At 35.7% G+C, this 12,808-nt stretch overlaps 1 protein-coding gene across 1 annotated transcript in view; it reads left to right on the top strand.

Annotated features, from left to right (window-relative positions):
* The window catches only part of LOC134527149 (uncharacterized), a 290,286-nt gene extending 277,981 nt beyond the window's left edge, over positions 1-12,305 (top strand). The window contains exons 4-5 of the mRNA XM_063359544.1: positions 3,389-3,522; positions 12,192-12,305. Of these exons, the coding sequence (XP_063215614.1) occupies positions 3,389-3,522; positions 12,192-12,305 (248 nt within the window). The remainder of the gene's footprint in view (positions 1-3,388; positions 3,523-12,191) is intronic.
* The last annotated feature ends 503 nt before the right edge of the window (positions 12,306-12,808 follow it).

Genomic DNA, 12,808 nt, shown 5'->3' with positions numbered 1-12,808 from the left:
TCATGAAACAGCACGGCAGAAGAGAAAGGAGTTAGCACACACCAAGTGCCAGTCACCCATGTTGTAAGAGCCATGTTATTTCCATAAAATAATGTTTTATTTGCATCGAGCCAGGATCGAACAAATTACAGGAATCGATTGACTCAATCAATATTTTAGTGAAGTTTTTTGATGAATTTGGGAATTTTCATCGACTTTCTAGCTATATAGTTTCAGGTTTTCATGATGGCATCTAAGATGGCTGATATTATTGTAGATGCCACGGTAATAATTTAACTGAACTCTAACGTTTAAAAGTTAAATCAGTATGGTAACAGAACCCTCTAGCAAACGAAAACAATATGCCAGTATAATGATTGAAGCCTCCAGGAGACGAAAACAAGATGGCCGCCATGACGTCATTCTGGCTGACACGATATATTCCTTGGCAATCGAGGTGGGATGTCAGTTGGCCAATGGCTTTCATGGAAGAAGGAACCATCGCCCTTTTTTCATTGTATGTCCTCGCCGGGTGTCAATCCCGTACCTTTTTTATAAATTTTATAATCATTATTAATTAAGTATATTTTTATAAATTTTAAAATTCTCCCCGATATTTTAGCAATAAAATAACAGATTACCTGATGGCCGCGGTAGCAAAAAGTGTAACGCAAAGAAGTAGTGAATTCGATTGCAAGAGAAATCAAAATGGTTGCAAACTAAATGGCGGAATCTTCTAGAATCTTAAATGGCGGAATCCCAGATGGCGGATTCAAAATGACCACTAGGTCAAGGCCAAAGTGAAGGTCAATGTCGTTCAAGATGGTCGCCGTGACGTCAAAATAGATGATGGTGACTGGAAATCTTAATATTCATCCAGCGCCAGGAGCTCCTTTTATACAGTATAACCCACCCTTTACGACGAACTCCGCCTGTTGCTGTCGTTTGCTCCGGCTGCTACTGGGTGAACAGGAGGATGGTTGCGGGGTTTAGGTGAATAAAATACTAATAGTAATTTAAATGGCTGATCACGTAATTTGGCTTATTAGTTTCCTAGAAAGACTGATAAAATTCCCTGGGGCTGGCTTATACGCTTCAGGCCCCAGAAAATAAATCCAATACTAAACAGTGCCGTGACCCTTCGAAGGCCGGACACGTCTCTTCGCCTTCGAGGCGGTATTCAGACTCCCCTGTCTCTCCTGGAGACCTTCTGTGCCCCTGGACCTATCCCGGTCCGCCAATAAGAGCTCATAGCCTAACCTAGGCCCCGCCCCCGTAGCCAAATTACGTGATAGTGAGCAGAGTTTTATTAGGATCTTATTGAATTTTTGCATACTTTACATTGGTGCCCTTTAACACAATCTTAGCTGGTTAGATTTTACACTTTTCAATTTATTAAAGAAATAATTTCAAAAGTTAACAGTGAGTTGGCCTTGGATGCTAAGTCCCTATTGGCCAAAACCGAAGAAAGAGACCGGGTCAGTCAACCCTTCAGACCGTTAGGCGGGTTCACCCACCGCCCCTGGACGCAGGCCAAAGGGAAACCACGTGGCAATGGAGTTCCTTTACACCCCGCACTGCATGGTTCGAATTGTTACATTTAACATTTTACATATAACTTAAAATAAAGTATGAATCAATTTATATCTTAAACAATAATAATAAAAACGGGCGCATTACAACAGTACTATCCAAGTATAATTGTTGTGTAACATTCTACATATTAAAGAATGGAATTAAATTATTCTGGATCGGAATTAGTATTTCTGTCCTCTTAAATGCAAAACTAATGTTTAAAAACCCAAGTTTTGGATTGAATTGCTATGCTCGAGCTCTATGTTGCACTAGTATGCTTTAAAGGTTGAATGCTTGATCTTACTAGGTATGGTGGCTTTATATTTGTTAATGAAATTACTATAGTTAAATGTATTTTTACAAATATGATCCCGTTAAATTGTCTGTGATTAATTTTTTTATGTAAGTAAATAGATAAAAAAAATGTAACACAATTTTTTCTAGTGATCACTTGCATGAAATTTCACAGCTGTACAACGTTTTATAAATTTACGGTGACAAACTTGGTGATCAAACAACGAATGTTATAAAAGCTTACTTCAATAATAGTGAAGAAAAGGAAACGAAAATAACAACACGGCCAGTGAGACAGAGACTTAAGTGTGTATGTCTCGTTCCAGGTCATTATTTTATTTTTACGTTTAACGGGATTTAACTTATAGACTCTTTGAGTGGCCGAACTTTCACAAAATGAATATATATATATATATATATATATATATATATACACACACAAATATATATATTGTGGTTAAATTTTGCATGGTTAGCAGGCAAAGTTTATTTTGTAACATTGTTATGAATAAGGAAAACCAAATTGAATATAAGGCTAACACATAGTTTTTGGGACAGGTAAATTGAACGAGGCAAATGCTGTACAACCACGGGATACTTTTTTGGAGTAGGAACTTCTACAAAATCCACTGGTTCACACTACCTAACTAACCACTGCATCGGCTACTCCACAACTGGTAAACATCCTGTATTTAACCATTCTTAGAGTGAAGCCATCCCCCCCACCCCTGGTGATGCATGTAGATTAAATGAGAGGCCAATTCCTGTAGAAACTTATTTCAGAACTATGAAAATAAGAAAATATGGATCACATGTATCTAGTGTGCTGCAAAATACAAATCCTAATCTGAACATGGTTTAGGTATGTTTAGGGTTTTACGTCACACGCTTATTAACTGTTAGCGAAATTAAAAAAGAAAACATTTTTACCTAATTACATGTCACGTTTTTAACATCATCTTAATGACACCAGACCCAGTTATTGCTTTGAACTCAGCCGTGTGGTGTCATATCAATTTAAAATTTAAAATTATAATGGGTTAATGTTTAAATTTAAAATTATTTGTCATTATAATCTATGTGAAACTCCTAATCCTCGTTTTGGAGAAAGAATGGACGATATTTTTATGAAGATAACTTATGTTTGTAAAAAAATTTACGAGGTAAAACTTCTCGTTCTCCAGTTCCTGTGACAAAATAACAAAGCTGTTTTCTTCTGGGCAATCTGATGAAATTTTTTTTTTAATAATAATATGGGGAATGAAAGTGCAATCATTAGAAATTTTGCAAGGAAGATTTCTGTTTGCTGCAATAATTTTTTTGTTTGGATTCTACGAAAAGTTATTTACTTGTGGGTTACTTAATTTGCGTTTAAATTTATCATGTTTTATATTGCGGTTTTGCCAAAGGCGAATATCTTATGATTTTCGAGGGGGTTACATTCACGATTGGGCAGGCGCAAACGGGTCCCCTCGGGTGCGCGGGGGGGAAGGGGGTAGGGGTTCCACCCGCCACTCAGGCTCGCCACTGCTGGTTGCAGACCTGCCCAAGGACGGGCCGCACATCAGCGGAGAGAAGCGCCAGTACCGCCGCGGGGACGAGGTCAGCCTGAACTGCACCTCGGGCAAGTCCTACCCCGCCTCCGTGCTGCACTGGTACATCAACGACCACCAGGCAAGTGCGCGCGTCAGACCACAACCTGCATCCCGCTACTGCGCACCATGCTTGGTGGGACAGCTGTCAACTCCACAATATTTACAACAGTGTTGTTGTATCGTAAGAGTAGAAGTCGTGTTTCGTTGAAATAAATTTTTATGCCAAATTTAAATTTTGTAAATAAAATTGCTTAATTATGAATTTTTTATTTAATGTAGAATTATATGCACAACATAAATAGTAAACTTTCTTCAAATTTTTCGACATCCGGGACATTTTATCACTTAAATTATACAGTGTCTGAAAATTCTATGATTAAGAAATAATAAAATATTTCAGACAAATTTAATTACACAAGTTTACAAAGTTTCGTATATCTTTTGAATGTTGATACAAGTACTACACAGTAACTGTAGTTATAAATGCAGAAAGTCTAATGGTGTTCTTACAGTTTTGATCTTTCAAGCTCAGTTTTAGTCAGGAACACTTACCAAAGTCCCCCACCCCACCCTACTTTTCCTAGGACCGTCCAAAAAAAGAAAAATATTATATATACCTATATATTTTTTTCAATTTTCTAAAAACCTTTTGTGTTAATGTTGAAACGACAATTTACCGGACTACGCCTGGTATTTTATTTGTATTTGGCAAAAAAGAATAGACTAATTTGAACATATAATATATACCTTTTTTTTGTTTTCTTAGGGTAAATTTCTTTTTTATTTTGAGTATTCATTTTCTGATTGCACTAAAAGCCAAATCGGAAAACCAGAAAAAATGTATAAATACTTGTATTTTTTACACATAACAGAGCAAGGGAAAAATGTTATGTGGTTCTTGAATATCTTCATTAAACCACCTAGCAGTTCTGTGAAAATATTAATTTAATGTTTCATTAAACGGAAAAAAGGAAATGTATACGTCAAATTAAAAATTTAACACCTGTATTTTCCCACATTAGCCTGAGGCTCCACCATTATATCTCATTGCTCACTTTTATTTTCAGTGGAACAACATGTAAGCAATATAATTATATAGAACATTTGATTGCGGGTAGTAAGTAATTAATGGCCTTTGGCGCTGTTACTGAAATTGTTGGAAATTCTTTGGACCGACGAATCTAATAGCTGCCGGTGAAAATTGTCAAGTACATGAGATTTATAAAAGTGTCTCCATACGAATAATAATGTTTTTCTAGAAGACGTCAGTAATGAAACAAGGGAAAAAAAAATTGAATTTCAGAATTTTTTTTTAAGGTCAACATATGAGCTTTGGCCGTTACAATCAGTTGAATAAAATAAAAAAGGTTCATAAACACGCAAAATTACCATCCCAAGCATTGCAATTTTACCATATATCACTTCTATGTTTCGTTTAAATTTACGGGTTTAATAATCTATACTAATAAATATAAAACTGTTCAAGATAAAAAGTCCATACATTAAATGAAGTTATGAAATAATAAAAAAATGCGTAAACAGTTTCTGCTAGCTTGTAAACTTATCATTGTTGAGCAAAGATAGAGTTCTTGAACAAGCCAGAAATTTATGCATTTTTTATTTTTTTTTTATTTTTTTATTAATTTATTTTTATTTTTAAATATTTTTTCCTGTAATTTTATGATATCAAAGAAAACATGTGGTGGTTTTCTCCGAGTACTTCTGATTAATCTGGTCAATATTATGATGGTTTTCTCCGTGTGCTCCTGATTATTTTTGCTAATATTATTATGGTTTTCTCCGTGTGTGCCTGATTATTCTTGTCAATATTTTGATGGTTTTTCCCGTGTTCTTGCAATCATTCCTGTGGTTTCTTCAAGTGTTTCTGACTATTCTGAGAAACCGCTCACTGCATGGATTTTTTTTGTCTAATGAGACATGTCATTTTATTTGAAGTTACATTTAATTCGATAATTTCTGCTACTAAATCAAAACTTGCAATATTTTTATCAGGTGGAATTAAAAAATATCATTACTCAGTCAAATTAATATTACGCCATGAGACATCTGTGGAGCACCAACATGCAAGACGAACTTCCTTTTCCTTGGAGTCTAGCGAAGCCATCCTTCTTTTGCGATCGTTAGTGAGCATCCCGCATCCCGCATAAAAGAACTAAATATTATTTACCTGCAAGCAACATGTGGCGACATCTGTTGTTGAAAAGCAGAACTAAGTACATGCATAAAGTACTTTTGCATGAGATATATTAATTTTCGCTGATGAAATATGAAAAAATTTCTATTTAAGTATTGGATCTAATTTAAAACACTCAATTGGTATCTGGCATTAGTCTCAGTAACTAATATGAATTCCGATTTGGGATCTGACGCTGTATCGAAAGAACATAGGTGTAAGTTTTGCAGTAAAGAGTTTATCTTGAGAAAGAATAAAAGACAACACGAGAAGAATGACTGTGTTAAAAATCCACTGCGCAATATGATAAGTTGTGTTCGATGTAGCAAGTCGTTTACGCGGAGAGAGAGCCTAAAAAGACATGGCAGAACTTTTAGCGCAAAGCCTGCGTACAAGCTGGAGGACAACGATGAATCTACTAGCCTAAGGAAGAGTGATCTGCATTACGACAATAATTTTCTTGGCTCTTTCGATCTCGACAAAGAACTTAAATTGAAGGAGGTTGATGATTTACGGAAGAATGAAGACAATGGAAGAATCCTTAACGTGAAAAGTGAGAATATATTCCAGCCGAATTCAAGTAGATCTTTCCTACTTTGTAAAAATGATGGACTCCTAAAAAGGAAGCATGAAGACGATGAAGACACTTCAACATCATCAACATCGAATTATTACGGTAAATTGGGTGAAGACGATTCCTTCTACGGTGATTGTTACAGTGACTCTGAGGCTGTTGACAAACACATAGACTATGATGAAGCACCTAAAGCTGCCAAGATCGAAGAATGTGGCGGTGTCCTGAGACCGAAACGGTGGAAACGACGTGATATTTTAAATAAATCTGATCAAGCTTGTGATGATCACCGTCTCAAACAAGAAAGTTACCCTGAGGTTGGTGGTAAAACGGAAGACACCAGAGATCATAATATTTATTATAAAGGTGCAAGGAAGATGGTGGTAGAAGAGAATGTTTACACATCATGGAAAGATCCAAACATATTGGTTGACCGGCAAAGACTTCTACATGGTTCGCTTTGTGCAGGAAACTATTCGTGCATCAAGGAAATATCCTTCATACTCAAGGAACTGAGGTATGCTGGCTACATACAATAATGGCTTGTTTTACTTGCATTTGTATGATGTAAAGCAATAAAATAAATAATTTAAATTTTAAGAATTTAATGTTTTTATTTCTTGTATTCTGATTTCTAAGACTCAGATCTAGTAACTTATGCTTCATTTTTGCCTTTTTTTGTTGTTGATAGAGCTTCCAAATGTGCTGCCTTTTCGTTGTCGGTGCTTCCAAATGTGCTGCCTTTTCGTTGACGGTGCTTCCAAATGTGCTGTATTTTCGTAGTCGGTGCTTCCGAATGCGCTGCCTTTTCGATGGCGGTGCTGTCTTTTCGTTGTCGGTGCTTCCAAATGTGCTGCCTTTTCGTTGTCGGTGCTGCCAAATGTGCTGCCTTTTCGTTGTCGGTGCTTCCAAATGTGCTGCCTTTTCGTAGTCAGTGCGTCCAAATGTGCTGCCTTTTCGTTGTCGGTGCTTCCAAATGTGCTGCCTTTTCGTTGACGGTGCTTCCAAATGTGCTGCCTTTTCGTTGTCGGTGCTTCCAAATGTGCTGCCTTTTCGTTGTCGGTGCTTCCAAATGTGCTGCCTTTTCGTTGTCGGTGCTGCCAAATGTGCTGCCTTTTCGTTGTCGGTGCTTCCAAATGTGCTGCCTTTTCGTAGTCGGTGCTACCTATTGTTTTTCCTTTTTTTAAGGTGCTTCCAAATGTGCTTCCTTTTTTGTTGATGGTGCTTCTATTTTTTTAATGCTGTTTTGACTCTAGTATTTTTTAGTGAATTGTTCTTGATTTGACTAGCGTATTATTAAAACCGGTTAATGTATATAAACGAGTCCTAGACAGCAGGAGGCTCAGTTTGTTACTGCCGTCGACGGTGTACGGATCACCTAGTTTGTTTCTTCTGGTGCATAAGTCGTGTAATTGCCTGTTCTTGAGACTTCGATGACATCTTTACCGACTTTAACGTCATACTCGATGGAGGTTGTACCATCGACTACGGGAACTATGACGTCAGCGCCGACGATGTTGGAGCAGATCCTGTTGGCAATGCCTCTGACAACACTGGAGGAGACTTCGATATGTGCTGTTCGACCATCAGCTGAAGTTTTGTCAGCATTGAATACTTCAATTAATTAAGAGCGTACTTCGTATAAGTGCAAATACTGTGGTGTATCATTTACTATCACCTCAAATGCTCGCAGACATGAAAGAAGCGGTTGTTCTAATAATGTTCAAAGAATACAATTTCAGTGCAATAAGTGCAATAAACTAATTTCACGTCTCGATAGCTTACATCGTCATTATAAAAAATGCTCCGAGACGTATAGTGAACATGGTTATTGATTTCACTCATGTGTTGTACCGGCTAATGAGACTATATAAGTGCTATGAACTTCAGTCCGTCTCTGGCTGTGGTGATGAACGGATCGGATAGACATTTAAAGTCATGTAAAAGACTTATTCCGTACAATAAGAAGACTGTTTGAATCGAAGAATCCAAAAGGCTTTGGTTATTTGTCAGTTTTTTTTGTACTTGTAGTAGTGTATTGAATTTATGTAATAAAATTTTTTTTAAGAGAACTTGTGGTGTTTTTATTTTCTCAAACCTAACACTTTTTTAGTATTTTTAAAATTAAAGTTGTTTTGTATCGGCCAGGGATCAAACCAAGGACCTTAGTCGATCCAATCAATCATTATATGGATTACAAATTTATTTAATGAATTTTGAACTTTTTCCCGAATCTCTAGCATTACAATTACGAATTTCCAATATGGTGGTCTTGATGTCTGATAGGATGATGGTCGTAGAGGATTTAGAGTCTCATTACGAATGTTGAACATGGTTTATTTAAATTATTTTTTTACATAAGATTAAACATTATTGCAACGATCGGGTATCGAACCGAGGACGGGAATCGATCGAATCAAAATGTAAATTAATGAGTGATTTATTTAATGAATTTTGGAACTTTTCCCGAATTTCTAGATAAATAATTATGGATTTTCAAGATGGCCGCCAAATGACAAGATGCCGGGTGTCACAGTTATAAATGATTACTGCACTCTAGCGGATACGAATTAAACTAACATGTCATCGGCGCACTCTAGCCGACGATACAATGATGATGGCTTCCAGCATCGAAGACAAGATGGCGGTCATGACGTCATACTAGATGATGTTATATATGCTTTGAAAAAAAGTGGTGGGAGTCAGTCTGCCTGCGTCCACTGTGAGGGAAGGAGCCTGTCGCCATTTTTAATTTTTTTTTGCACTCGTCGGGTTCGAACCGAGGACTCCGAACTCCGTGTCGTAAAAGTATATTTTTTATAAATATTTTATTAAAATGTTATTATTTGAATTTTTTTATAATTAAAAAAAATTCATTAAAATCGGGTAATAAATAAAAAAGTTAAAGATGGCGACCGTAACGGAAAATTCAATGGTGACGTCATCATCCAATATGGCGGAAAACACAATGCCGGAATTTTCGAGAACACAAAATGACGTCATCCAAAATGGCGGATCCAAAATGGCCGCCGGGGTCAAGGTCAAAGGTCAAGGTCACAACCATCCAAGATGGCCGCCGTGACGTCACAATCCAAGATGGCGGTCGGCACCTCGGCACCTCACCCTGGACCCTGTGCCAGCTCCGTCATTCCTATACTACTCATGAGGTATTCTTTGTCAATAGTAAGTATGCAATATGTCCGAGTAAAAACCAATGACAAGCATAGAAAACAAGTGTCTACGAACGAGGCTTTCTTTTTCGATACTTGGAATACCTTGCAACCAGGTCATGTACAGTGTTAGGCGTTTATGCCAAGCATTTCCAAGCCAAGAGGCCCAATTATTCGATACTTCATACCTTTCGAACATTAAGTGCCTAATATAAGGCATATAGGCCAAACATTTCTGAACTAGAATGATGACTTCGCTGATTTCGATACTTGGAATATCTTTCAAAGAAGCCATGACTAATGTTAGGCATATAAACCAAGTATCTCGGAACCATGCACGAGGCCTTCTTCATCGATACTTGTCATATCTTTCAATAAAATATGGTATATTTCAAGCAGTCAAGACAAGTGTCTTCGAACTGTCAGAACTACAGTATGGATATAATCTATTACAATTAAGTAGTCCAAATAATCAAGTTTTACACTAACTATTGGACCAAGAATCTCGAAAAATGCATTACGCTTAGTACAACACCAAGAGGATTTTAATTATTAAATATTAGGTCCTATATACAGACTTCATAATGCATATTTAAAAAAGTATCCACATTCAAGAACATTCAACTCCATAGGGGTGGTATAAGATCGCTAGGATACTTTGCTAGAATACAAAAGGATACAATAATGTTCAGTTCTCACTGGCTAAATTGGTCTCAATATGCTGCAACTAGCTACAATTGGCTCCAACTGTTTTCAATTGCATTTAGCTCAAACAGGTACCGATTTCTGGAATGGCTTCAATATTACTGTCCATCTTGTTTGTTATTTGTGAAGATTTTTACATATTTTAAGTTAGATGTTGTATTTAAATAAGTCGTTCTTAAGATATTAGATTACGAAAAAAACTATATATATATATTTTTTATCTATAATATAATTTTTTTTTTTACTTTTATTCACATGCCTGCAAAACCAAAAGGAATTTCAATAATCCATCAACAAGAGTTAGTTTCCATTTTGAGATATTAATGACTAAGTAATTTGTCCTTTCACCATTAGATGTCAATCTTGTAATGACTCAAGTGTTCATGCTTAAAAAAGAAGAGAAATATCTGAATCCACCTAGAATAATATACCTTGTACCATAATACAAGCAACAAACATTCATAATTCGTTGTGTTGTAAAAGCCGTCACTGTTTTATGTGTGATGCGTGCTGCTTTATTGAGGTCATAAGAGAAGGGCTTTACTAAATCTCAAGGGAAAATAGAATTGATATTTTATGATAGTGTTTTGCAGCTACTTTAAGGCATATTAATCAACTGATAAATAAATAATTTTGCTAAAATTCTAACCAATAAAAATATTATAATTGTTAATTTGTAAACAGGAATTCACAAATTAAACGAAACTCAGAATACTATTGCATGTCTCACATTGAAAAATATGCTTACTCTAAATAAATCATGTCTAAAAAATACTCTGCAAAACTCGGGAAGGGCAGGGGTCTTGCAATGCCACAAAATTACAATAATTTAAAGTAAACAGCATTTTTTCATTTCACCTAAATTTTTTTATTCATTTAGACAGAATCAGCATAAAATACAGTACATCTTACAAAATTTATATTAAAATAAATATTAAATGTTCTGAGTATTTCCATAAAGCAAATATTAAAAATCAACACAATTCAGGTCAAGTAAATTGTGATGTTGCACATTTTTCAAAAGTGACAGATTATAGAATTCTAAATTATTCTGAGCAAAATTTTTACTTCAATTAAACTAAAATATTTATAGCACAATTTCACCCTATAATGTGTTATAATGCACTTAGTTAATTTACAATACTCTTTAAAGTACTACACACTCGCCACAATGAGTGAGAAAGAATAAAACTGGCAGATTTCAAAACTGACATATTAATTAAACATATAATATACTAAAAAATGTTGAGTTCTAAAAAGGTATAAAAAAGGACAATAATTTAAGAATCCATTAAGACTTGTTGGAAAGGAAGTGAGAAATTAATCACAACAAAGTTAAAATATGTCAATCAAGTTTGTTCTTTTACGACAAAGATAATTAGGAATTGTCAGTTTATGCTACCATTATATTGTTCTCTAAGATAGTACTTAATACTTGTAAAATAATTGATGGTACAGTTCAGTATGGATTATCCAAAGGTAATATCCAACAACAATTCTATTACCACGGATTTTACTTACCTTTGGTTTTCCTTTTATAGAGAATTTTTCTAACCACTAGCCAAATTGATATTTGTGGTTTTCTGCTTTTCTTATGAAACCGCACTTTTATAGGCATCTTGTTACTGTGCACCTCAAAATGCAGACATTACAACATCAGTGACTATTATCTAGGCCGTATGAATGGAATAAATACTGCACATCAAAATTTGACTAACAACAAAAATTGAGTTGTTTGATGTTTGGAAAGGGGGGGGGGGGGGGAGAGGAAAAAATCATATCTATGTTTTATCACATCATCTATACTACTTCTCACCATTTTCTATCTTGATATGTTTTAACTCCCTTCACATTCTACAAGTATACACTGCTGCAAACATCATCATAAAATGAAGATCTTTCGGTTTATTAGTTGTCAGTCAGTGACTCTCATGTGACAACACTAAATGGGCTAGACAGGCTGCATAAAGCAGCACTTGAAACTATCATAGCATCATATAATCATTACTTCGAAACAAGAGATCGTACTGCTTCTAACCAACACGTACATTAATGCAATTGTCACTGCTGCAGAAAACCCACAGAATGTCTCGTTAACACTACAGTCTATCGAGTGCTGGATTCTACCTCACATCCAAGTGAGCACGGTTGAACCTATTAAGATGCTGGAGACCGTAGAAAATTGCAAGAACATTGATGTACCAGTCCGATCCATTTGATCCGATACCATTCCGAGACTGGAGTCTGGAAACATCTTCTGGCTTGCCTCATAATAAACATATCAATTGGATATTAAAGTCAAGCTTTGCTACGAAAAAAACAATATATATATATATTATCGTCGGGATTCAGACCGGAAGACAGCTCAATGCAGTAATAAGTCGCTCTGTATTCGATAACTGTCCAATACGTAATGTATAGACTATATATTTTTAAAGAGCGAAAGCTACCCGTATATTGATATGAACACGAACATTGAAAACGTAAGATTTATTTTCCCATTTTAAATGTATGCCAAGTTTCAGCAAGAATACTATGGTCGCGGACAGTCACCGATACTGAGTCCCAACAGTTTCAAGAACAAGACTCCGTTAATGGTTTTTGACGTTTCCAAACAGGATAATCGAATAAATTCAATATTATCGACTATAGTATCAAGATATCGACCAGTGGAAATATTCCACCAAACACCTATGCTTTTTGTTTTATACTTCACGATCAA

This window comes from Bacillus rossius, chromosome 1, assembly GCF_032445375.1.
Source record: "Bacillus rossius redtenbacheri isolate Brsri chromosome 1, Brsri_v3, whole genome shotgun sequence".
NCBI lineage: Eukaryota > Metazoa > Arthropoda > Insecta > Phasmatodea > Bacillidae > Bacillus > Bacillus rossius.
Note: the sequence above shows the minus strand (reverse complement) of the source record. Positions and strands in the feature narration are given on the sequence as shown.